Source organism: Ochotona curzoniae, unplaced genomic scaffold (genome assembly GCF_017591425.1).
Source record: "Ochotona curzoniae isolate NIBS_2020 unplaced genomic scaffold, NIBS_Ocur_1.0 contig_43, whole genome shotgun sequence".
In the NCBI taxonomy this organism is placed as follows: Eukaryota; Metazoa; Chordata; class Mammalia; order Lagomorpha; family Ochotonidae; genus Ochotona; species Ochotona curzoniae.
In genome coordinates, this window is record NW_024466218.1 from 2984350 (window position 1) to 3011925 (window position 27576).

At 43.9% G+C, this 27576-nt stretch overlaps 1 protein-coding gene across 1 annotated transcript in view; it reads right to left on the bottom strand.

Moving 5' to 3' along the window:
- Positions 1-1696: 1696 nt before the first annotated feature.
- Positions 1697-27576, bottom strand: part of DSG2 (desmoglein 2) — a 30929-nt gene continuing 5049 nt past the window's right edge. The window contains exons 5-15 of the mRNA XM_040984654.1: positions 24378-24522; positions 23073-23236; positions 19937-20074; positions 19649-19834; positions 16929-17194; positions 13146-13288; positions 12647-12874; positions 10191-10418; positions 8147-8268; positions 6696-7031; positions 1697-4346 (exon numbers count right to left, since the gene is read on the bottom strand). Coding sequence (XP_040840588.1) covers positions 3336-4346; positions 6696-7031; positions 8147-8268; positions 10191-10418; positions 12647-12874; positions 13146-13288; positions 16929-17194; positions 19649-19834; positions 19937-20074; positions 23073-23236; positions 24378-24522 — 2967 coding nt within the window. The 3' untranslated portion in view covers positions 1697-3335. The remainder of the gene's footprint in view (positions 4347-6695; positions 7032-8146; positions 8269-10190; positions 10419-12646; positions 12875-13145; positions 13289-16928; positions 17195-19648; positions 19835-19936; positions 20075-23072; positions 23237-24377; positions 24523-27576) is intronic.

The window sequence follows — 27576 nt, forward strand, 5'->3', positions numbered from 1 at the left end:
AAAAGTGCTGAGAAAGGAGCTAGGTAGCTCCTGCTTAATTCCTGGGCTCCTTAGAGAGAGCTTAGGGATAAAGGGTCTTAGAGATTGAACTTGGGCTTGAGAGGTGTGTATCCAATGTGTGCCTAGGTCTCTGATGGTCCCAGTGTTCATGGGTCTCCTCTGGTGTAGGTACCATCTACTTCCCAGGTGGCTACCCACCTGGAGGTGTCACCCCTATCCTTGTAAGACAGCCACGAGGGGCAGGGGCTCTGTCCCACCACAGTCTGTGGCTGGAAGTACTATGTCCACTGCCCTATTCCTCCTCCTTTCGGCCAGTCCTCTGGCCCAGTGCCCATGTTCTCTCACTTTTGAATAAATTTTATCACTTGGCATACCTTCTCTATGTCCACATGAAGAAGCCTTATTCTTGTGCATGACAAGAACCTGTAGTAAAATTAATATACCCCCTGCCCGCATCAACAGTAGCTGAGTTGTAGCCAGTCACAGGCTAGCAATTGAAGCAGTCGCTTCCCAGACACCAAACTGTTCCCAGGTCACCTCCCACCTGTTACCTATAAACACTTCCTGTTCATACGGCAGCCCTTCTGGATCAAGGGCTGCCTGATTTCTCTGAACCATTCTCTGCTCCGCTGAACTTGTTTGTTTGAAGTTCTGTTTTAAACCATAGAAATCCATGTTCTAACTGCCCCTTCAAATTACTCCTGAGTTTCTCCCATATAAAGACACAATCACATTAATTGACTTTGTTTTTGCTTTGTTAATGCATTTGTACCAGACTGCCAACTGACAATCAAGAGAAGGAAACCACTGTTAGAAAAACATCTGGTGGTCCACTTTCAACAGAGAATGAAAAATTACTGCTAGTTGACTTGCAGATGTTGTAAAACACACGAGGCAAACAAGAGAGTAGGGATGGACTCACAAGAATAAACTACACAGCAAAAAGGAGGAAGGCAACTGTAATTCAGGCACTGGGAGACCACGTGCCCCAATGTACTCAGCCAGGTGTGGCAGGGTATAAACCAGCTGCTGTAACTGCTCCAGGGCTGCCTGCTCATCAGATACCTGATCTTCCTGTGTCCAAGTCCATTTTTGGACCTGAGAGAGGAGAGGGTGTTTCCCACATTTTTTTTCTCTCACTAAAGCAGCACCCTGACCTTTCTCCCCTGTAACTACAACAAGTGGTGGAACAGCCTCTCAGACGCCTGCAGAATGATTTAATCTCCATGGGTCACTGGGGCAACCTTTCCTGGCTGCAGTGTCACTTTATGGGTAGTCTGATCTTCAGTTCTTTAGGTGCCAGGTTGCCATGTGGCATATAGAAATAGCAGGTCACTTGGTAAATGTGAATTTCAGATGAACAACAGATATTGTACTTTTAAAATACTGGATATTCTTCCACTGTCAAATGTTTCATGGTTTATTGGAAACTCCAATCTAACTGGATCTTGTAACCTCTGAACCTACAAAGGGCAAAACAACACTTTTCTGAACCAATTGGACTGGCAGTGATCCTAATTAAAAAGCAAAGTTCGAGAAACACCCACTTTTAGGGCGTTCTTTCCTTTAGTCTCCAAGCTATGTTCCTTGTAAAATGTGATAGAGCCATAAGAAATATGGAGAAAGGTTCACTCGGAAGTAGTCTTTTATATTTAAATATTTTATGAAGATACACATACAAATATAATTTCCCAAGGAACAAATGCAAAAACAAATGCAAATCACCCTTTTACAATGCGAGCAATCACATGGAAGATGTGGTTGCTATGTACAACTTAACAGTTTCCATGTTCAAGCCTGCCCATGGAGGAAGCTTAAGACCAAGTGTTCTCTGAGGACACAGGTTATAGTTACATTTTTCACACAGCAATTTACTGTTGTGTACTTTGCAAAAATATCTTATTCAACAACAACAACAAGAAAAAAAAAAACCCACAACTTCTTGCAGGGTAAAAAAATTCTAGAGTTTCAAAGAAAAGTAATTTTCCTTCTTAGCCTTATGAGGCCAAAAATACTTGTCCTGACTTCTCTACTCTATGAGTGAGGCACACAGCATCCTTTCCAAGCATCATTCAAGTAAAAAAGATATTAAAAAAAATTTACAAAGTCAGTTAAAAGTTTCATTTTCCCAGAAAAATACATTAAAAGTCAAGAAATAGCTTTTATTTCCCCAAGAAAAACACCTTGGAAAGTCTCTAAAGTTATGAAAACCATTATTATAGAAAATACATAAAATCATTACTGATGTGCATTTGAAACATTGTCTCTAGGCACAGGAAAATACAATATATTGAAAGAGCTAAATAAGTTAAAAAAAAACTTTTAAGAGGAAAGGCAAGGATTTTGGGCAGATCAGATTACTACTTAGGAAATCATGATTAGCCACTTAAGGACTCTGAGAAAATGAAATTAAATGAGAATTTCAAATTCATAACTACAGGAATACGCAACGTTCTGACACTTTGGCAATAAGAAAATGCAGTTAGTTCTGCGAGTATTTGGTACCTAAGTCAAGTGAGGCAGCACAGCAGCGAAACAGGCACAGAATCTACCACAGTATATAGCTGGCTAACTCAGTGTTGCTAACTTACCGCTGCTTTACAGGGAACAGATCCTGAGTTTTCTCACACGAAAGCATTTTACTGCCTTATTGATGCATTTTGTCTTGGATCATTCAATTGATTTAGTGCTCAAAAGTTTCATGACTGTTGTGACTAGGAAGATATAATGTCATGTTTAAGGTCATGCAACACGGGTAGTAAAAGCACACAAGTGCACTCCCATGCTCAGAAAGTGTGTGCTCTTGCCATATCAACATCCCCGAATTTCATCTCAGAATAAAAAGGACTTCAGGAAAACCAGCAGCACAGCCCATAGCCCAGACTGCACCATGCATCTTTGGGCAAATGGGTTGCTGATAATCAGTTAGGTGCAGCAAAGGACAGAATGTAAGCAGATCTAATCAGTTTTTGGGGTTGCTGTTGGAGTCGGCGGACCAACTAGATGTACCCAGTATTAACAGGATAAGTTCTTAAAAATCCGATTTCCTCTCTGTTGACTTCTTGAGAATACTGTTTGCAAAACTCACTAAAAGGCACTTAAACAGCATCATCACCGAGTCCTCAGAAAATCATGGAGCAGTTCCGAAACATGCTCCTGGGAACGGACACAGGGCCTATCATGGCACATGAGTGGCTGGGACAAGGTGTAAGCAGAACATGTGTGCAGACATGCACATGTGTAGTGCGTGGCATATAGAAAATGCTTGGCATATAGAAAACATATGCTCAGTCACTGTTAGCTGAACTCCATGTCAGTTTAGGGCTGATGGCGGCTCAGGAGTAAGATTGCTGGATGGTACTACGCTTGGTGACTCTGGTGGAAGAAGTGGTCGTGGTGGAACTAGAATGACCAGATTCTTCTAAGCCAGCACTGGGAAGAGGGCCAGCGCTTCTAGCTGCAGACCCTGTGGTCCTCTGGGTCATGACAGAGGCTGCCGAGGGAACTGGGTAACTGGACGGCAGGGAAGCAGGTGCCAGCACTCTTTCGGTCACTGTCACATTCTGTCCTACGGGCACAGCCAGCGTGGGCTGCATGCCTGACTTGGGGGCAAGGATGCTTTCTCGCTCCTGCACCATAACATAATCTTGCAGGTGCTGGGGGCCGTCAAGAGGGTTGGGCACGCCCCCACTAGGCTGTATGACTCTCTCGGTGACTGTGACACTGCCGTCATTAGCAAAATGCTGATCTACCAATGAGGCAGCTGGAGCATACACCCTCTCTGTCACCACAAGGCTCTGGGGCTGTCTGGGAGCCAGGATCACAGTGCTTGGTGGCACAGGGGCACCTGTGGCATAGGAAGTTTCTGTCACTATGATATTGCTAGAAGCCAAAGGATCGGTGCGAGGTGGCACCACCTTCTGACCCTGCCTGGAAGACACGGATCTCTCGGTGACTATTTCCTGAGTTACGGTTTCTGCATGTGCTTCACGCAAAGGCTTTGACCTGTGAGCGCTGCTGCTGCCGCCGGAGGAGTAGGCAGTCTCGGAACTAACTGCAGCTTGCTCATAGAGTGGATACGAGGCTGTGTTCACTCTTGTGTCTGCGACAGGCTTTTGCCTCTGCTCAGTTTCTGTCTCTATCCCTATTTTCTGACCCAGGCAAACCTCAGCTAATGTCTTGAACTTAAGCCCCAGGTCATCTAAAAAGCGGTCATCGAACTCTCCTTCGATAAAACTGCAACAGCCGATGGAGCCGTGCAGAGATGCCGTTTCTTCCTGAGAATACACCAGGAGGCAGTCCTTGGCCAGGCGCACGTCATCTTCGTCAGTGTAAGAGGCTGCTTTCTGCAATGGAAATAAAAATGCAAACAGTAAGCGACTCAAAAATAAGATTCTACAGTAAAAAAAAAGAAAGCATTCATAGCCTCATGGAATTAGGAAACACCATCAGAGAATGAAAACTGAGGGACCACACACAACACAGCAGATCTGGATTCCTAAAAAGTATCCATTTTTTTTTTTTTTTAAATCATGAAACACAAAGAAAGGCAGGACGGGGGGGGGGGGATGGGTTTCAGAGTAAAGGTGACTAAAGCAGCATGCATCGAAATGGAATGTAGGAACCCAGAGAGGAAAAGACATTGCTATTATGATGCTCAGCTACACTGAAAAGATGGACTATGCAAGTGCTAAGTGTCTACGCTTTTTAGCTGTGATGTGGTGACGTAAGAGGATGTGTGAATGTGTGTGTGAGAAGTGGCGGGCAGGGGAGAGGCCAAGGGAAAGAAACGGAATGAAAAGCAAACAGCAAATGGGGCAAAAAGCTGGGGGAAGATTATACATGAGCTCCAAGTTGCTACCTTTCTCTGATAACTTTGAAATCACACCCACACACCTGATACTGTCTTCAGCAGGATTAGAGCAGAAAGGGAAGATGTGTAAAACACAGCAGACTTGAGCAAGCAGTGAGATGACGATGGGAAAAGACGAGACCACATCCATGTCAGGGTGACTTGCAGCTGGCAGAGAGGACAGTATGAAGGGGAGGGTGGCAGTAGCAGAGGGGACAGCAGACCCGTGATGTGCAAATTTAGACGAGGGGACAGAATCACTGTGGAAAGGTGCCCAGTATTGCTTGGGTCTGGTGTTGTGGCACAGTGGGTTGAACCGTGCACTGCAATGCCAGCATCCCGTAAGGACACTGGCTTGATTCCTAGCTTCTCTAATTCCCATTCAGCTGCTCCCTGCTAATTTACCTGGGAACCAGCCATGATGGCCTAACTGCTTGGGCCCCTTTCATGCTCCTGGCTGCTAGCTTCCAGCTGGCCTATCCCTGGCTGTTGTGGACAATGCAAGAGTTAACCAGGTGAGAAAAAGGCTGCTCTTCTTTCTTCCCCTCTCTCTAGCTCTGCCTTTCAAATAAATAAATAAATCTTTCCAGAATTATGATAATGGCTGTAGGGTGTGTAGCAATGCTCTTTATTGCTGATACTAACAATCTGTTCACTTGCTCCTTGTCCTGATTAAATTGATTAAGAGGTTTATTCATTCTATTGATCTTAAAATAATCTCTTTGGTTCTCTGGTTTGCTTCCCTCTTTTTTTGAATTTCTCAGATTTTTGTTCCAGAACTAATCACCTTTTACCTGTTTGCTCTGGGTTTAGCTTGCTTTTCTTTTTCCAGGTCTTCATAGTCAAGCTTAAGTCACTGACTGGAGACTCACTTTCTAGAACAAGTGCCATGAGTTTTAGTACAAGTTTCGCTTGAAGCATTGTTTTAGCAATGGCTCACACATTTGGCAAATAATACGTGGTTTAATTTTCAGCTTATTCAAAGTGCTTTCTAATTGCTTCTGTTATTAATGTATAGTTTACAAATATTTGCAAAATAGATCTTATATGTTTCTTTGTTACTGGTCTCCAGCTATTGGTAGGGAGCTGGACCATGGTGGTGTAGCCAGGAGTCGAACCAATACCCATATGGGATTCTGGTGCTGCAGATGGAGGCTTATTCTAGATGCCACAGTGCCAGCCACATGCTGCAACTTTTCTCCTCATCTTTGGAGATCGCTAGTAGTTGGGTCAAGTAGCCTCACACAGAAGGTGATACATAAATGGACTGAACTGACTGGGTTTGTAGGTCACGCCTTCTCTATCCTCCTTGCTGGGCTTACCCCTGAAATGTTGTGGTCCTCTGTGGGATTGTACTTCCTGACTCATTGATCAAGTGACTTTTGCTCATGAAATGTTGAGTGTAAACAAGGCAGAGGCTTTAGGAGCCACTGCTTAGCTTAGCCATTGCTGCTTCTCTGTGCCTAACAGCAGCTTCCAGGGCGCAGGTGTGATCTTGTACTCTCAGCCTGCACTTAGGAGCGGGGCAGGGCAGGGCAGGGCAGGGCAGGGTAGAGCAGGGCAGAGCCGAGAAGAACAGGGCAGAGTTGCCTGGCAAAAACACAGATGGGAGTGAGAAGTAAGCCTTTGTGAGAACTGAGATTGTGGGTCTATTATCACAGAAAAACACAGCTCGCACCGGCTCACTCAGGAGTTACATCTTGATCTACTCGCTGCCTTTAAACATTCCCCTTACAATGACTCTCTAAAACCCAGGAAACCCCCAAAGTCCTTTTTAGACACAAGGCAAGGATGACCCTACCTCATTCACATACAACCGTGCCTCCCCCAGCCCCGAACTTACCTCAGTGAAATAATCTTTCAAGAAGTCGTCATTCAGTGCAACTGCAGCTGCTCGTGCTCCAGCCAAGTCCCTGGAAGAGCCGGTGGCTCTCAGGCTTCTCATGGTTTCAGTGCCCAGGCTGGCCCCTGCTGCCCCTGTCACCTGGGCAGGCGCCGCAGAAAGAAGGCTCCTGTGCTCGTCCCACCGCGTGTCCACCTCAGACATGTCATGCTGCCCCTTGGTGAAGGAGGCGGAGCTACTTCCCTTCATGGTGGCTTCCTTGGTGACCATGCCACCCACACCATTTCTTACTGCCAAGTTCTCCCCGTGGTCCACAGCCAGAAGCGATGGCACTACCTGTGAGGGCAGACACAGGCGAGAACTGGGTCAGAAGGACTGAAGGTGCCTAGTGCTGAGCCAAGCGGGCATCAGCAGGGCTAAGTTTTTTTTCATGGAGGCAAATTAGGAAAAGCATTTTGACTTGAAAAGTTCTATTTGGGCCTTGGGAAGATCTACTTCTTGTAACCCAAGGAGAAAACAAAAGCCACGCTTTCCTGTCCCACGTCAGTTCATATGCAGTACTGGCACCAATGGCAACTTTACAGGGACTGATACCTTTTCCTCTGATTATAGAATATTTAGTTTAGTTTTTTTTTTTTTTTTTAACCTGGATACAGTATTTCTAGGCCTCTATTGCTAGTTGGTTAGGGACAGCTATGTAGCTAATTTCTGATTAACATGAGTCCAACAAAAATGCTACAGGCAACTTATGGGCAGTGTGCTGAAAGGGTGGTTCTTTGCTTTTCTCCCATCTATTCGCTGAAATGCAAGGCAATAGTGAGGTCGGGGAATGGATGGGAATAGAACTTAACCAGCAAAGAGCAGTGAGGGGGGGCGCCTGGAGCCAGACTGTGGCACCGTCAGTGTGATGATCCCAGCCTGGCCACACTGATGCTTACACTGCGGTTACTCGGAGTTCTGACACCTGACAGTAAATCGTGTCTTATCAGAAACCACACTCTTGGCACATGTGCTGAGAACAAGGTGAAGATGCAATAGTGAGACAAAGAGAGATGGTTATCAAGTAGTTAGGCATGGAGGTTCTGCAACATTTTAGTTACCAAAGAAGCCATGGATTTGCCCCTGCTGACCCTATGTTGGGGTAATGAAAATGGGGTAATTCCTGGTTGTGAAAGCCCATGTATTCCTTACCGGGACTGACAGGTCCATTGAAATCCCTGCACACCTTTGCTCTTCCCGATCCTTCCTCTATGTTCTCTGGGCCACCCTCTGACACACACTTGAACTTGTAATAGAGCACATATCACAGCAGAGTAAAACTGCTGTCACTTGAACCTTCGTGGAGGTGAAACGACTTTTACCCCTTCGTGATTAAAAACTTAAGAACCATTCCCCAGGTCCTTTAAAAATCCATAAAACATACAAGCTTCATTGACACCTGAGGCACTGACCTTGTCTTCGGGTGGCGCCCCTTCATTGTTCCAGGGGTGCAGCATTTCAATGGTGCCAGGGATGGGGGTGAAGCCTTTGGCGCCCTCTCCACAATTGCACATCAGCAGCATAAGCGGTACAACTGCACGCAAACAAAATGGAGGGCAGAGGCAGTTAATCCTGGTGGGTTTTTTTTTTATATAAACAGTGTGTTTATAGTAATCTATTTTGACTTTCTCTTCTTCATCTGATTCAATCTCACTAGGGTGTTTTTTCTCATCCCTGTTTTGGGTGAGTTAGACCAGAGCATAAAGGCAGAAACAGGGATATTTACAAATGTAAAGTACTTTTCCATTGCAGAACAAACTAATACCACTGAGTGGAATGCCAAGAGTGCATTAGTTAATACCCAGATCTGAGGCTGGTGCTGAGGTGTAGTGGGCAAAGTGGATGCCTACAGCACCGGCATCCCATGTGGGTGCCAGTTCAAGTCCGGGCTACCCCACTTCTGATCCAGCTCCCTGCTAATGTGCCTGGGAAAAGCAGTGAGAGGTGGTTCAGATGCTTGGACCACTGCGTGTATGTGGGAATCCTGGAGGAAGTCTTGGCTCTTGGGCTTGACACTGACCAGCTCCAGGCATTCTGGAGAGTGAATCAGTGTATGGAAAACCTTTCTCTCTTTTTCTCTGTAGCTATGCCTTTCAAATAAAAGGAAATGAATGTTTAAAAAAGATAACACACACATCAGAAAATTTAAAGATCAAATTTTTTGCTCATTCTTTTTTGTTTAGAATGGCAGAGTGACAGAAAAAGCGGGAGAGACAGAGATATCTTATCTTTGCTGGTTCACTTTCCACAAGCTGCAACAGTCACAGCTGGGCCAGAAAGAAAGCAGAAATCAGGAGCCAGAACTCCATCCAGGTCTCTGTGGGGGTGATGGGACCCATGTTTTCGGATCCTGATCTGTTCTCTCCCAGGCAGGAAAGCTAGACACTCGGATACAGGATGTGGATGCCTCAAGCAGCGGCTTAATGTGCTACACCACAATGCCTGTCCCCCTGACTACTCTCTTTTTGAACCACTGTAGTGAAAAGAGCAAATATTCCTAAGGATATAAAATTTTTAATGTATTCAATTATTCTAGCATATTGGAACTTGTATAAAATGCCAATCTAGAGTTTTACATATGTCATGCAGGTCTATGGCTTCCAAATGTGGACATGTAAAATTTTATGCCAAAAGGAGCTAGACACAATGCATAACCTCAGTTATGCGTGATACAGTTTACTAATATAAAATTAATTTTGATGAATTTAGCTGTCATCTGTTATTGTTTCCCTGTTCATCCTCACAAGCATTCTAGTGTAATTTAAGAACAACTGTAGGTGTGGGGGTTGTGTGGCACAGTGCGTTAAGCTGCCACCTGTGAGGAGGTCATCCCATGAGTACCAGTTCAAGTCCCAGACATTTCACTGCTGGTTCAGCTCCCTATTGGTGTGGACCCCTTCTACTCATGCACGAGATCCGGATGAACTTCCTGGCTCTTGGTTTCAGCCTGGCATACTTGACCACGGTGGTCACTTGAAGAGAGAATCAATAGGTAGAAAATCTATTTCCCAGCATCTCCCTTTCTCTCTGCAACTGTTCCTTACAAATAAAACAAATCTTAGGAAAGGGTGTGAGTGGCTGTCTGCAAAGGAACAGGTGTCTGACACAGCAGTTAACCTGTTGCTTGGGAGTCTGAATCCTGGTTCCACTCCTGACTCCAGCTTCCTTGCTAACGTGCAGCCTAAGCAGCAGCAGTGACAGCTCCAGTCACTGGGGTCCCCGCCACCCATGTGGAAGAAGAGGGCTAAGTTCTCACCTCCTGCAGACATGTGAGGAGTAAGCCAGGGGATGGGACAGCTCTGTGTTTCTGTCTCTATCTGCCTTTCAAACAGATACTTTACTTCAAAGCTCTTTACAAAGAGGAGTATAACCAGTGACTATAAAACTAACAGATCCTGAGCAGTGTGCTCACTTAGAGCATTAAAAGCACTAAAGGGTGGTTTTGGAAAGACTTACGTAGCAGGAGCAGGAGGGCCAAAATCAGGAGTGCGACGGCTGCGGGTCCCAGGCCCACGTAGGCGTCAGAGCGCTTTTCTGCACAGCCCAGGCCGTGCTGACACTGACAGACTGTGAGCTGCAGCACCTGCTTTTCAGAGCAGCTGAGGCCCTGACTATCTGAAATCAAGAACTGAATCTCACTTCTCCCAACCTGCTTTTCGGTTTGCTGCAACAGCACGCTGGTACCTGCAAGGAAGCAGAAGGAACGAAGATGATGACCAAGGAAGGAGACAAATGAAGTCACAGAAATGCTATTTAATTGCTGATAATATTTAGCTGCAGTTATACAACTTGATCTTCCTTCTCACTGAATTTACGCTGTTTTTTTTTTTAAGATTTATTTATTTTTACTGGAAAGGCAGATATACAGAGAGGAAGAGAAACAGAGAGGAAGATCTCCCATCCAATGGTTCACTCCCCAAGCAGCCACAACAGCTGGAGCTAAGCCAATCCAAAGCCAGGAGCCTCTTCTGGGTCTCCCATGCGGGTGCCTGGTCCCAAAGCTTTGGGGCGCCTTCAACTGCTTTCCCAGGCCACAAGCAGGGAGCTGGATGGGTAGCAGGGCCGGTGGGATTAGAACTGGAGACCACATGGGATCCTGGTGTGTGCAAGGCGAGGACTTTCACCACTACGATATCGTGCCGTGCCCAGTGTGTGCTTTTTAAAATTTGACCACATACCCCCCAAAATCAATTGAATTAGCAAAGGAATAGATGTAGACACCTACTTTCATGATGATTATTTTTAACAAATACACGATGCCCACCAAATGCTAGGAACAGTTTATGTGCTAGGCACACAGTGACAAAGTGGTGAGTTAAATGACATTTCCAAGGACTTTTTTTGCCATTTTTCAAAAAAATTTTTCTATGCTTATTTTTGTTGACTTGATAAATAGAGGGTGGTGGGGCAGGCTTCCTATCTGCTGTTTTACCCTCCAGAAGTGCAACTTACGAGATTTTAAAGTGTAAAGATGATAGGAAAGTTTTACTTGTTGACTTATTTTTATTGAAATAAACTAAACAGAAAACCAAATATACTACAATTATAAACAGCGTGAAATATTGAAAGCATTTAAGCTGACACTTAAAATATCACAACAAATCTATAAATCAAAAAGAAACAACTTGGGGATTATATTTGGCATTTCTAAAAAAAACAAAACACAAAGTCTTAAAAACAAAATCATATTCTAAATTATATTTGGAATTTTTAACAAAACCTGATCACTAACTTTTAAAAACAAAATAATACACTAGATAGTCTTGTTTTTCATTCTGCATCCAAAAGCTCATATCCACAAGAGAGATCTGTGCAAGCCATGGGCATCTGGATGTGTCTACACGGCCTGGGGGAAGTCAGGTGACCACTCATGATGTCTCCATCACACAGTTGGCCCTCTACACCCACAGGTTCTACACACACCTGCAGATTCAAACCACTGTAGACCAGAAATATTTTAACAAGGGGAAGATGCTGACCACATCTCAAATTGGAGTTGCCAGTTCAAAATACTGGCTGCTCTGCTTCCAACCCAGCACCACGCTAAACCTTCCCGGGAGCAACAGTGGCTGGGTTCCACTATCAACATGAGAGACATGTTCCTTTCTTTAGCTGGACACAGCCCTGGCTGTTGTAGCATTTGGGGAGATAGAACATCAATTTGTCTCTTTGTCACTCTCTTAACTAAATAAATAACACTTTAAAAGCTGAAAAATTCTATATTGAGTCCAACACTTTTTCTTGTCCTTAATTCTCTAAACAGAGTAAAATGACTCTTTGTGTGGCATTACTTTGTATTAGACATTAAATGTAGCAATGATGAATATATGAAAAGATGTGATCAGGTTATACAGAAATGTGTGGATTTCCATGTAGGGTACCCCAGCATCTGCAGAGGGCCTGGAACCAATGTGCTACAGATAGTGACAGACCTCTGACTTAGAATAACTTATTCATCTCTAGTAAAGCTAAAGTTTCCTCAGCTGTGAATAGGGAGTGATGTTATGAAGTAAGGATTAAAAAACAAAGTGCAAAGGAAGGGCTACCTAGGTGCATATGGGTCCCTACAAAGCACTTAATAAATGCTATCTGAAATGCAATGATTGTTGCCATTAATTTAAGGTCTTTAGAAGGTGCCTACCACAACTGCTGTATTTAGAAAGGCTCGGTTCTTTTCAGCTTAGAAGACAAAATTCCTCCAAGAGCTATTTGGAGAGTAACCAGAGACTTTTAAACACATTACATAACTTTTACTTTCTTCACCACACATAAAAGCCACTAAGACATAACGCTTGCAGGTTTTTAACTTTGATACGACTGTATTGGAAATCAAATTTCTGAGAAAGAACACACTCCAAAATACTGTCAAACTTCCTCTTTAGAGCCAAGTGTAGGGTACTGATCGTGCTTACTTGCTTGCTGTGCTATTCTCCATCTCTCTGCCATTCCTGGAGGTGTGTCAACGATGGAGAAGGTGAAGGGATCACTGTTGAGGTGCCCATCCAGGTCCACTGCGGTCACATTCACAAACTCCATGTAGTCGCACACGGTCTGTACCGGCTCTACCAGTGTGGGACAATTGTCATTGGTGTCCTCAACCGTGATACTGACGGTGCCCGTGATGGTTTTCCTAGGAAAGTCTTACAAATAAGAAAAAAAATCACGTTCAAGCTGACCATATTGCTGACATTGGACGCAGTATGGATATTCCAGCCAATGGACTGGGAAGATCCTGATGACGTGGGACCAATCCTATCCTTTATATTCAGGCCAAATAACATCTTCTAACTCACCAAGTAAGTGGGAATGTAAAGACCTATGCTCTGGGGAGACAGCCAGAACAAAGGTTTGAAGCTTGAAAGTAAAGACAAAATATAAAATACTGGAAGATATAGCTGTGTATTAACTTACCTTCTGATACAGCCAGAACTTTTACGACATAGACACCATCTTGCACGTATCTGGATTCAAAATCTGGGCTTTTGACAAGTTTAATTTCTGATGAGGCAGAATCCACAGAAACCCAATTATCTAGATCTTCAAATTTCATATACCTGTTATAAAACAAACAAAATTAATTTAAAAAATTTTGGACAAAGTGGAATCTCTTAATATGTAGAACTCCTTCAAGCTTAATTAGCACATTATATGTTTTTTATGGGTACTTGCTTTGAATATTTTTTAATTTCTTGAAACCAGTTTAAAAGCTTCTCTTCAGTGTAAATTATGTTTCCTGGAAATCCAATTTATTCTGTCTACAAAGGCACAGGTGACTCACCTTGGCCTATGGCGCCAAGAGATCTTGTTAAGTTGTTATGCAATCTGTTTTGTAACTTGCAAATTAATCTCCTTTGTATCTGAGTTAAACTTTTGGAGAAAAATTTAGTCACACAGTAAGAGTAATTGGAAAAAAGTAGTCTCCTATACTTTTTATATTGGGATGTCAATATTTAAAATTCTCAACTTGAAAAAAATGATAACTGCCTTAAATGGGACTTTCTAAAATGTTTAGACTGTTGTTAATTATTAGCAACAAATTGGTCAGAATTGTTTGTAAGTGAAATCAATGCTGACCAATGATTTTTGAAATTTATTACTTCAAAGCAAAGAGAATTAGCATGAAAAAAATCAGCTACAGGAAAGCAAAACTAAGTTCCTATTACATTTTCAAAAATGTGTATAATTAATAACACCAAGTTTAACATACACAAATATTTCTTAAACATGACTTGGTTCAATTAATCAAATTGGTTACTTATTTTCTATTAAGTGGATGTGTAGTACACAGTGTTATCCAAAATTTCAATCATGAACTTGAACTACATGTTTCTGCCTTTTACTTTTTTCTACCTGAAAATGATTTGAATTTACACAAATTTTCCTGAATTTCACATCTAGAATTTTAAAGTTTGGATTTAAGCTATTGGCCATGGTTTTCTAAGATTCAACCTTAAAATAAGAGAATTAACAAACGGATTATACTTGATAAAGGAATGCTCTGTGGATCTAATTTTAGATCTTCTCTGTTATGAAAATTAGACAACATTTAAAGTAGGATCGAAACTCCCACACTAAAGCAAACATCCATAAACAACTGACACCGAAGAACCTAAGTGATTTCTGCCTGGCTTGCTTGGCTGGGGGCTGTGTGGACTCCAGGTCTGGCAGTCTACATGACACCTGGCAGATCACATAGGCAGAGCACTCCTCAGGGAGGAGGTCCTTGGTGTTAGATAAGATTCACTGCCCTACAGCCCATCAGTTTGTACGTTTTGAAAGTTGCTTGCTTCAAATCCACCCATGGAAGCCTGCCAACTTGCTCTTTTTGAAAGTTAAAAGTGAAACTGACCAATCATGACTGTATAATTAAATGGAATTGGCCTGAAATGTATTAGAGCCCTGTGCTATTGAACCTCAGGCTCACTCTTTTTTGCACCTTCTGCTGTAGTTTTTCCTGCTTTGATCACCTTGGTAGCGACAGCTACTGCTCCCTTGACCTGCTGGGCTGGGAGCCTAGGTTAGTTTTGAATAAACTGCCTTTGTGTGTTTGCATTGACCTCAGACTCCTGATGATTTTCAGGGGATCGCAAAATCTCAGCACAACAACACACAGGAACAATCAGACAGTAAATTATGACAAATTAAACAGAATGATTCTTCTGATGTTCCTATCAAGTTTCAAAAATAGTACTAAGGTGAATACCAGCAAGCGATTTAATTTAGCTATACCTCTCATTTGTAAAATAATAGGTTTAGATTTGTTTTTAAGATTCTTCCCATTGTAAAATTTTGTAATTATCTGCCAAAGAATAAAATCAAGTAAATAAGAAGTAAGGAGTATGGTTCATTTTTCTCCCAAACAAAATACATCATCTTTTCTTTCTTTTTTTTTTTTTTAAAGCAGAGAGACAGAGATAAAGAGTTTCCATCTGCTGGTTCCCTCCCAAAATGCCTACAATGGTCAAGGATGGGCCACTTTGAAGCTGGAAGCCTGGAACTCAATGCAGATTCCCTTGTAAGTGGCAGGGAACCAACTACATGAGCAAGCAAGTACTGGGTGCCATGGTTAGTGATGTTAGTGATAGCAGCAAGCTGGAATTGGGACTTGAACCCACGTACTCCTATTTAGGACACATGCCTCCTAAGCAGCATGTTAACTCCTAGGCTATAACCCTTTCTAGAACACATAATCTTCAGATACATCCAAAGCCTTTACTACCAACTGCAGCCAAAATTAAATAAGCAGAAAAATCTTACTACAAAGACGTAGTATCTTTTTAAAGAATTTACTTATTTGAAGGTAGAACTTGCACACCTGAGCATCTCTGGCACTGAACGAGAAGCCACGACAGCTGTGTGTCTAAGGCACAGGTGAAGGTTCTTGGGATTCAGTGAGAGTAAACTGCTGCCAGATCTCTGTCACAGCTCTGCAGAGCACAGCTCTGGGAGTGATGATGCACATTTACTTCAAGATCTTCCAGGCAAACCTAAGATGTCGCTACAGAGTGGACACAATCCAATTCCTCTCAGAATAGTCACAGCATCTGGAAGGTTCTCACTATGGGTATTCTAAGTGAAGGCCATCTTAAACATTAAGAGAGGTTCATCAGTGCCTGAACCAAAGTGTAGGCTAAGGTTTATTGCAAATATAACTGCTTTTCCCCTATTTAAATGTGTTATGCAACTTCTTCTGGTATCCAAACTTATTTTTTTTAAGATTGATTTATTTTTATTGGAAAGGCAGATTTACAGAGAGGAGATACAAAAATCAGCCATCCACTGGTTCACTCCCCAAATGGCCGTAATGGTTGGTTTTGAGCTGATCTGAAGGCAGCAGCCCAGAGTTTCTTCTGGGTTTCCTATGAAGGTGCAGGGTCTCAAGGCTTTGGGCCATCCTTTATTGCTTTCCAAGGCCACAGCATGGAGCCAGATGGAAAGCAGAGCAGCTGGGATATGAACCAGTGCCCATATGGATCCTGGGGCTTGCAAAGCAAGGATTTAGTCACTGAGCTATCCTGCTGGACTCATATTCAACCTTATTTATCTCCTTCTTTCCTACTGTCCAATATTCTTCTGGGAATGTTATAGATTCTAGAAAGTTTTTCTTTAATCTTTCACTTTTTTACTTTCTAACTCTTTCTACCAGAACACCTTCCGTGGTTGAGTCACCCAGCTTCATCTTCACACAGGTTCCTGTGGCCTCAAAAAGGGGATGCTGGTGAAAACTAATCTCTAAATCATAGGAACAATTCTGAGAATCTGACTTCACAGGCCTTTGGGTTAGTGTCCTGCTGATGTGTAAAGAATAAAGTGCTTAAGCCTAATTCAATTTTGGAAAATCATCACTTAACAACTCGGGGCTCCTCGGGACACCTGCACCCCATAGTGGAGTGCCTAGTTCAAGGCCAGGCTCCTCTGCTGCTGATTCAGAATGCAGAAGGCAGCTGGTAACGACCTGGGTATTTGGGTCCCTGCCTTAGACAGACCCAGACTGAGCTCCGAACCATGGGCTTTGTCCCAGCCCAAGTCCTGGCTGATGGAAGCATTGGGGACAATGACCCAGTAGATGGAAGATCTCTCTTCGTCTGTGCCTCTTTCAAATAAAACATGAAAATAAGTCTAAAATATATGAAACAAGATAAAACCATCAGGAGTTATTTAGCTCAAGGAAATATAGTCACATCTATCTCTTACGTTACACGGGCTGGCTGTCCAGTGTCTTCATCAAAAACTGGAAATTTCCCGAGTGTTCGGCTTTGGCTGGTCGTATCCATGCCTTCACTGACCTGGACGTGGATTGTGTCACTTTTAAAATAGATGCCTTCTTTCACATTTTTCACCTTTACTTTGATGGGGATGCCTGTTGGCCTGAATGTATTACGAATTGATTTGTGGAAAGCTGCTTTATTAGTGACCGCAATGACAAAGTCAAGATTCTTCACTTGTTCATAATCTACTTCCTAGAAAGCCAAAGTAAGGAGTCTTTTAAATGGGACAACACTCAGAAAGCATAGCACATATACACAAATATGTTTATAGATACATTAACTTAAATGTTAGGAGTGATCCTTTAATACACATGGGAAATACAGCTAACTTACCTGATTAAGAACATGTGAAAATATTGTCAATTTGCATAGTTAATGCTATGGATATCTAGGGAATATGCATCACTTTTTCTATAGGTCAAAATCATTGTTGAAAACATAAATTGTGTATCCTTAACAATCTAAAGTGATGTCATTCTTAATAATAAACAATGGGCATTCAATGTAAATTAAATTCGCAAAACTATGTACTATTGGTTCACTGGGGTAAAGAGTTACATATGTTGGGATAGTACTGTGACAGAACTTCTTCTGCCTGTTAAAATATGATCAAAATGGACACAAAAGAAAATGATTAAACAAAATATTCCTTGTAACTGTAAAGTCTTTGTGAAAGTTATCTGAAGTTCCTCTTGTACTGGAAGGGCTGGTTTTGCCAGCATAATGCATGCTGAATGAGAAATAAAATCTCCTGGCAGATGACATTAATATTCAAAGATTAAGACCATGCAAAAAATAAAAATGAGCTAGGTCGTGGGGCCACAAAACTTGCTTTGTAGTGTTCTCCATGAAGAGCCACCGTAAGGAGGCTGTGACTGCCATGTTGCAGAGCCAGTTCTAGTCCCAGTGCTCTGCTTCCTGTCCCATATGCATCCTGGCTGGGGGCGGAGGGAGAAGCAGAAGATGATGGACCAAGTATCTGAGTCCTTGTTGTTCACCTGGGAGACCAGGTTGATTTCAGCTCTCGGGGCTACTTGAGACATGAACCCATAGATGCACGATCTCTCTTAGTTCACAGTCTCCTTTTTATTCTGTTGATTTCAATGTAGTATTAATTTTCTCATTTTTTTAATCTATGTTTTCCTTGGCAGAAATAAATACATCTTCCTTCTTTGTACCTTCACAGTGCATTAAGAATACTTCTAGAGGCTGGCACTGTGGCAGAGTTGGGTAAAGTGTTTGTAGCACCAGCATCTCATTTGGCTGCCAGTCCAAACCGACTCCACTTCTGACCCAGCTCCATGCTAATATGTCGAAGAAAGCGGCAGAGGATGGTCCAAGCGCTTGGGTATTTGCATCCATGTGGAAAACCAGGAAGAAGCTCTTGACTGGCCCAACTTCAGCTGTTGTAGCCATTTGGAGATTGAACCAGAGGATGGAAGATTTCGGTCTCTTATCTTTATAATTTGGCTTTTCAAATAAATACATCTTTTTCATACTTTGTTTTCTCTTATTCTTCAACACTGTCTCTACTTATGTGTGTTTCCGGGTTTTTGTTTAGTAAGCATTTGGCACAGCTGCACCTACAATTATTTCTTTCTATAGTAGAGGATAAAGTTTACTTTTTCTCTGATAAAACTGTCCATGTACTTAATCATAAAATATGTATTCCCCTTAAACATGCTAAGTTATTTTGTTTTTGCTTTTTAAAAGTAGGTCAAACACATTTAGCAACATAGCTAAATGTGTGATTATTGCCACAGCACTTTCACCTCATTTATTCTCACCTTGTCTATTATATATAGTTTTTGTAAACATCTGAAAAGTTCTAGAATCAATTTTTTATTTGTGTGAGACTTAATGAAACAGTATCTTAAAAGCCATAACTTTGCATTTCATTTTAAAATCTGGTAAAATGAGTCTAACACAAATCAAAAATACCCTGGTGCTATGCCCCATCCACCTTGTAACCTACAAACCTGTCTTTTCATTCCTGTGTATACAGTTCTGTGAGGGCTATGAAATCCAGATGTTTAAGATTCACCTGCTTAAGATGATTTGACTCAGCTTGCCTTTGCTGATTTCATTCAGCAGAGAACAGAAGATTTTTTTTTTTTTTACACTGTGACTCTCTTCCGGTTTATTTTAGAATCACAAGTAGGTTTCTATTAGAAGTCAAGTTTCTGAGCCTCACCCATTACTTTTGGATAATGAAGACTAAGAATCTGTATTTTTGGCCTGGTACTTTCCTAGGTAATTTTCAGATGCATTTAAACATTCAGTTGTCATAGCTTTTCTTTTTGGATGTTATAAACAGGGTTGGACTGTATTGCTAAGTAGATAACTAGAGGTAGCTTGTAAGGGGCCTTCAGTGGAGGCAAGAGACATGGTATGGGAATGATCTCATCAGGTGGGGACTGCAAGCAATAACCATGTTGATGCTATGCTTTCTGGCCAGGGTTAGAGTCCCCAGATCGGAACTTGGGCCTCCCTGGGAACACTCACTCACTATAGAACTCAGGCAAACAGGGGTGGCCCATACCTCAAATAACTACGGTCCCAGCTGAGTATGCACAACACACGTGTTGGCTACCCACGCTGTATGAGAACCAAGCCATCCTGTCCCTGGTTGAACACTGTACTGACCTTCACAAGGGTCACAATGCCCTCGTTCGTTTGAGCATCAGTCTCTATGTGGAAGTGGCCTCCTTCATTTCCTGACAGAAATGTAAAATTTGCCAACCAATTATCAGTACCAACTTCATCGGCATCCAACACTTTCAGGCGGATCACTTCCACATTGGCTTGATTTTCTTCAACTGTCGCTTCATACTGCAAAACAAGACCACATGATTTTTAGCATGATACAGACAAGTGACAAATGGGACTAAAGTGTGAATAAAGAGGTATGTTTATTATTAAAGCAATAGTTACCATTTCATGTTCCAGTACAGGTATATTGTCATTGACATCCAAAATACGAATCTGAACTTGAGCCTGGTTTACTGGTTTGTCAGTTATTTGTTCATAACCATCTTTTGCTTCTACTACTAAAGTATAGGTACTGTATTGCTGCAGAAAAATAAAAAACATTCACCTGGGGTTAAAAATCAATCTCTCCCAAGTCTGTTTTTTTCTGATTTAGTTTATTCTATCATTAAGAGAAACACTACAGTGTTTTATGGTAAATTTCAGAATACGATATATACAGTGTTATTCTTCTGAAGATGCTATTCATTTGTAGCCAAAGAGCTGAATAATACTTGGAAGTTGTTAACAGTAAATTCTTACATATGTTGGGACTGGCACTGTGGCACTGTAGGTGAAGCCACTGCTTGCAATGGTGACATCCCACATGGGTGCTGGTTCAAATCTCAGCTATTTCACTTCTGATCCAGCTTCCTACACTTGGGAGGGCAGTGGAAGATGGCCCATGTGCTTAGCTTTGGTCCTGGTCTTGTCCTGCCGCCTGCTGCCTTTAACCTGGCCTGGTCCTGGCCCATCTGGGGAGGGGATGGCCAGATGAGAAATTGTCTGTTCTTTCTCTCTGTAACTTGACCTTTCAAATAAATCTTTGTAAAAATGTTTAAATGTATCTCTGATGACATGGTGACACTGTTAGGTGACGATTCTCTCCTTACAACAGTCTGCACCAAGAAACACTGTTTAAAATGCAGTTTATTTTTCTCTGGCTGTGCTGGCTCGAGGCTGAGCTAGGAAACTGGAGCCCAAGGAGAGCTGGCTAGTGCAGAACAGACCTCGGAAACTTCTGGACCCTTCCAGAGTGACAGATTGCAAACAGGGCTGCAGGATGATGTCTCCTGTCAGTCACAATAAAACCTTTTCCTCTGGGGATCCCTGCTGGCTGCCACTGCATTCCCTGAGGCTGGGTGCAGGGCGGCCTGTGTCCTCCGTGGGGCAGGGGCGGGGGCGACCACACCACTGGCTGCCTTGGCTCTGGTCCTGGTCTTGTCACTTACTTATGCTGGATACACACTGTTCATGCTCACTTTCCTTGTGTGTCAAATGACGGGGTGACCCCATATGCCTCATAGGGTTCCATGTGGACCGAAGGGGCTGATTCACATTCAGGGACTGGAGAGGCACTTGCAGTAATTGCCTAATCAGTGAGTCATGGTTACTGGTTCAACTTCCAGGCTACAGAGGCAATTTATTAAAAATCATAGTGCTGGGCCTGGCGTGGTAGCCTAGTAGCTAAAGTCCTCAGCTTGAACGCAGAGGGATCCCATATGGGCACTTGTTCTAATCCCAGCAGCCCTGCCTCCCATCCAGCTCCCCGCTTGTGGCCTGGGAAAGCAGGCGAGGATGACCCAAAGCCTTAGGACCCTGCACCCACGTGGGAGGCGTGGAATAGGCTCCGCACTCCTGGCTTTGGGTTGGCTCAGCTCCAGCTGTTGCAGCCATTTAGGGAGTAAATCAACAGATGGGAGATCTTGCTCTCTGTCTCTCCTCCTCACTGTATATCTAACTTTCCAATAAAAATAAATCTTTTAAAAAAAATCATTGTGCTAACTCCATGAAATACTCAAATTCATGTGAAGAGGCATAAACTATACTTACTTGTAGGAATAATCATATTCTTTATAAAGATCCAATGAACATGCTGGGCATCATCTTTCCTGCCTAGACAGAGTAAAATCATTTTTTCCAAGTGATATGCAATACAGTGTACTTGAGCTGATACTTGAGGATAGTATGGTGTTTTTCTAAGATTTATTTATGTATTTGAAAGGAACAAAGACAAAGATCCTTCATCTGCTGGTTCACGCCACAAAGAGCCGCAACGGCCAGGGCTGGGCCAGGCTCAAACGGAAACCTGAAACTCCATCTGGTATCCCATGTGGGTGGCAGGGCCCAACGACTTGGGCAACCTTCTGTTGCTGTCCCACGCACATCAGCAGAGAGGGCTGGATGGGAAATGGAGCAGCCAGGACTTGAACCAATACTTAGTGACCCAGGCAGCAGCTTAACACATCACAGCACAATGCCAGTCCTAGCAAGCTGATCTTGGGACCATTAACATTTTATTTGTGTGTGGTGTGTGTGTATGAAAGGCAGATTTACACAGAGAAGAGGAGGTAGAGAGAAAGATCCTGTATCTGCAAAAGCCAGAGTTGAGCTGATTCGAACCTAGGAGCTAGCAGCTTCTTCCGGGTCCCTCACGTGGAGGCAGCATCCATATGAACCAGTGTTCATATGGGATCCTGACAGCCGCAAGGCAAAGAGTTAGCCAATAGGCTACTGTACTGAGCGTTCTTGTATACTTTTAAAACCTTCATATATAAGCATTTAATAATAATAAAAAAAGCTATTTCCCTCTTTGTAAAATTTTTCCTTCAAGTTACAAATGAGGAAGTGAAAGGTCTGAGAACAGTCTTCTGACAGGCATCCTCCGCATTGTTCCTGTCATTCGGGCTTCGAGGGGCGTGTTCCTCTGCAGGTATCTGTATACCCTAACCAGGACTCTCGCCTCCACACAGGCTCTGGCTCCTGTCGTTGTGTTACAGAACTGCAAACTGAGGCACGCTGCCTTGGAGCTCTCTGGGCAGCAGCAGCCTGCCTGGAGAGTTCCTACTACAGGGGTTGTCTTTATGCAATTTTCGGTTTTCTGGAGTCTACATATTTAAAAAGTAAAAAGAAAAACCAGGTGCTAATTAATTTCAAAGAAATCAACATTTTATTTCATCCATGCTATCCACAATACTATCATTTTAACATGTCATCATTTCAACATGCCATTAATGCAAAAAATACTGAGGTAATAACCTTACATTCTTTTTTTTTTTTCATATGAAGTCTTCCAAATCTATGGCATGTCTTACATGTCTCAATAGTTACATGGCAGATCTCATTTGGACTGGACACAGTTCAACTGCTCAAAACCCGCACATGACTAATGGCTACCAGCCAACTTATCTTTAAAAGAGGATATTTCCAAGGCTTAGATTATCATGAAACAAAATTTAAAAATCACAGGGTAACATAGAAGAGAAATGTAGAAGGGCAGTAGAAAACTTAAAATACAGAAGATGAAAAAAGTTTGACTTACCTCTCTGTCCAGGGTACCGGTTGTGTATATCTCCCCAGTATCTTTATTCAGGTAGAACACTGAAGGAGACGCAGGCTCCTGCGACACGATTCTGTAGGACACTTTAGAATTCATGGTATTGGGCTCATCCGCGTCTGTGGCATTGATTCTCATCACAAAAGTATCTGGCATTTGAAATCAAAGCATCCAAGATAAGCTTCACCTTTTACTACACCTATGGCATATGTTGTAATTCTATTTACAAAATGAACAGTATTTTATATTATTCCAGAAAGGGATTCCAGGAGCTGATCTACATCACAGTTTATCATGATCAAACAAATAAGCTAAATGGAGCACTGGAATCGGGGAAAATAAGAGGAGAGCAGGGCTGATTGGAGGACAGCCTTGGAATGTTGCCACAGAAGGACCTGACATTTGTTCAACATAGGAACAGCCAGTACCAACAGGTGGAGCAGGTACAAATAGCCAGTACCAACAGGTGGAGCAGGTACACAGCCCTGATGTTTTGAAGATACGAAAGAATCAGAAGACCAATTAGATACAAACAAATCAGTAGGTCCTCACGTAAAGCAGTGTGAGGGAACAGGCTGTCAATCAACCTCAAACTAAAGCAAGAGAAGTCAGAAAACAATAACTACACCCCACGATCCAGAGCAGAGTATCAGCCATGTTTGTAGCCAACATTTTCAGGAACACAGTCCCATCCCTTTATGGGCTGATATGGCTGTTTTGATACAGTGTAATGCTGTGTAGGTGTTATAGACTACCAGTCATTTCAACCTGCTAGAAGGGGAAAAAAAGATAGGGTGTAAACTCCTTTGAATTTATCCTAAGAAAAACTGCTACAAACTTAGCACAATAGGTTTATTATTATTTGTCCTGTGGGTAATCTCAACTTCTATCAACATGGGGAATTTAGGAGCCAGTGTGGCGATGGATCAGGCAAATTCTCCACCTGCAGTGCTGGCATCCCATATAGGCATCAGTTCTAAACCCAGCTGCTTCATTTCTGACCCAGCTCCCTGCTAATGGCCTGGGGAAAACAATGGAGGGTAGCCCAAGGTCTTAGGCTCCTATAGCCATGTGAGAGACCTGGAACAAGCTTTGGCTTCCTAGTTTTGGACTGGGCTATCTCTGGCTGGTACAGTCATTTGGGGCGTGAAAGAGTGGATGGAAGATCTCTCTCTCTAATTTTCTTTCAAGTCAAAATAAATCTTTTTTTTAAAAAAAAGATACAGATTTTAGCATTAATTCACACAATGGAGATAAAATGACCATTCATGAATAACAGCAGACTCTTACTTAGCGCACTTAGCTCTTCAATGGACCCAACAAAGACGTCCTGGGTGAACACTGGTTCATTGTCATTGATATCAAGAACTTTAAGGTTCAGATTTAATGGTTTCTCTACGTTGTTTCCTTTGCTATCCAAAGCATAACCTGTAAGCTAAAATCGTGACATAGTGAGATCATAATAAAGCTAAGGCAATTGAAATACTATAGCTTTAAAACAAAACAAAACAAAAACAAAAACAAACCAAAACAAAACAATAGCACATCGACCCATGCTTGGCCCTGGTGGGTTGTCGCCTATGTAGGAGGCTGGCATGCTAGCATGGTGGGTTGGTGCACAGCCATAATCCTAGGCCTGGGACCCATGACTGGTGTGGGGGCTGTGGACTCTCCGTGGAAGGGGTTTGGGAGATGTGTGGGAGTGGGGGGCTGCTGAAGGAATATTTTACAGTTGTGGAATGACTTCAGGGGGGATCCTACGAACTGGGCCACTGCACTTGCAGTTGAGTGACTTTGAGGGGTTCCATGGATCATGCAACTCTCAGGTAGAGGAAGGGGCTGAGACTGGGTGGCTTTGGAGGAGGAAACTGGAAAGCATTTCTGGGTCAGACAAAAGCATCCACTCACGTGAGAGCCCTGGGCTGGGTGACATTATCTGCTGCCTACTGGTGCACACAAAAGCTAGGCCTGGAGGACCTGGCTGGAGGACCAGGCCACAGCAACCACGAGTGAATGTCGGGGCAGGGAGTGGGCTGTGTGGGGCTGAATCCAACATCAACCAGTAAGCCAAAGAACCAGGTCTGAGGGCAGATTCTGTAGGGGATTTGGGGCTCATCCCTGTGGGACTGCAGTACCCCGTGGTTTGCATGAGAGCTGGGGGTGGTGACATCACCCCCTGCCTGTGGTGAGCCAGGCATCACCACAGAACTGACACTCAGAGGAACTGGGGCTGGGAGCAGGCTGGGCTGCAGCACCCACCAGCACACACTAAGGCCAGGACCTGGGGTGAAGAGGAGATGGGCTGTGCCAGGAAGGGGTTTAGACCCGCCAGCACTCAAGAGATCTGGGTCTCAGAGTAGGCCTGATGGGGGAACTTGGGGAACTCTCCTACTAGGCTATATCTTTTGCTGGCAAGCATGAGAGTCAGGTCTGGGAATGAGATGTGCCAGGAAAGCCTGCAGCACTCACTGGCATGTGTGTGGGCTGGCTTGGGGAGTGGGCCAGGCAGGGCCCATAGCACCCGCCGTCATAAGCGGGATCCAGGATAGAGTGCAAGCCACACCAGGTTAGACTACTGCACCCACAGGTTCACATGAAAGCCAGGGATAGGGGCAGGCTGGGGCAGGGCTAGGCTGCAGCTCCTAAGAGTGAGAGTTGGCACTTAGGGTGGGCTGGACCAGGTCAGGCTGCAGCATAAAATGGAGAATGCTGAAACTAGGAGTGGACCATGCCAGGTGGGGTTGGAGCAACTACTGGTATGTGCAAGATCTGGAGCTGGGAGTGGGCCTGGTTGAGGAGCTAAGGGGACTCTCCTGCTAGGTTGCAGATCCCTCTGGTGAGCATAAGAGCCAGGAATGGAAGGTGGACCTGCATGGACAGGGCTACAGCATCTTTCAGCAAGCATGTGGCTGGGTCTGGGGTTATGCCAGATTGGGCTAGGCTCCAGCACTTGGCGTTCTTGAGAGCCAGAGTGAGTGTGCAGCACAGAGTGGACTAGGTTATGCTCCAGTTCTCATGACAGATCTGTCTGGGGGTGGATCAGGCAGGGCTATAGTACTCGCTGGTGAAGGCAAATGCTGGGACTAGAGGTATGCCATGTCAGGCTGGGCCAAGGACCCACTAGTGTGCATGAGATCTGCAATTGGGAACTGGTCTGACAGGGGATCTTGGAAAACTTCCCTGTTAGGCCACAGGCCTTGCTGGTGAGAGTGAGAACTAAGGCTGGGTGAGCCCAGGCTAAGTATGGCTACAGTACCTGCCAGTTCATGTGAGGGCTTTGGGTGGGCCAGGAGAGGCTAGGCTGCAGTACCTGACAGCATGAGCTAGGACTGGGCACAGGCCAGGTGGAGCTAGACGATTGCACTCACTGGTGAATGCTATCAAACCAGGGCCATGCCAGACTGGGCCTTAGCACCCACCAGCACACACAAGATCCCGGGCTTAAGAGCAATCTAGTAGGAGAGCTTTGGGGATTTCCCTGCTGGCTACTGTTCCCATTGGTGAGCATGAGACCTGGGACTGGGGACAGACCAGGCTAGGCAAGGCTGCAACAGCTGTTAGCCTACATGTGAGCTGGGTCTGGGGAAAGTCCAGGCTAGGATATATCACTGCATCTGCTGGCAGGAGCCAGAATAAGTGTAGGCTGGTTAGAATTTGCCATAATAAAACACATTTGTAAGCACCAGGACTGGGTGCAAATTATGTCAGTACCAGGACTGGGTACAAGTTATGTCAGGCTATACCACATTACCCCTTGGTAAGTTCAAGATCCAGGACTGGGAGTAAGCCTAGCAGGGAAACTGTGAGCTGCTAGGCTGCAGCTCCTATTGGTGAGCATGAGAGCCAGGGCTAGGAGCAGGTCAGGGGTGGACAAGGCTGTAATACATGATGACGTATTTGTGGGCCGGTGAGGGTTGGGGGAGTGGGGTGGGCTGAGCTGAGCTGCAGCACTCACGGGATAGTTTGCAATAGTTGGATGGGATCCTAGGATGTGAGAAAGGCTGGACTACCCTACTGCACATGCTGGCGTATGTAGGAATGGGGGCTGAAGATGGGCCTGGTGGGATTACTGTGGGTCGCCCTGACTAGGCTGCAGTTCCTGCTGGTGTGCATAAGAGCCAGGTTTGTGGCAAGCTGGATTAAGCTAGCCCGTGGCTCCCATAGCTTTGCATACAAGAAGGGGCGAAGGATGGAACTGACCAGGTAATTGCATTCACCAGTGTGTAGGCTGATGCAGGTGTCAGACTAAGTGAGATCCTGCACTAGCTGCGTACATGACAGTAAAGTCTGGAGTCACCCCAGGCAAGGGTGTCTGACTTTGGAGTACATGTGTTGGGACTGGGCCTCCTCAGCTACTTATGCCTGTGCAGTGGATAGTATGCTCAGAAGCAAATGCGGGACATGACAGCCAGCTCATCTAGCCTAGCAGAGGACACTAAGTGCTTTGTCAGAAGACAGAAAAAAAGCAGCTTGGACTACTCTCCTGGCC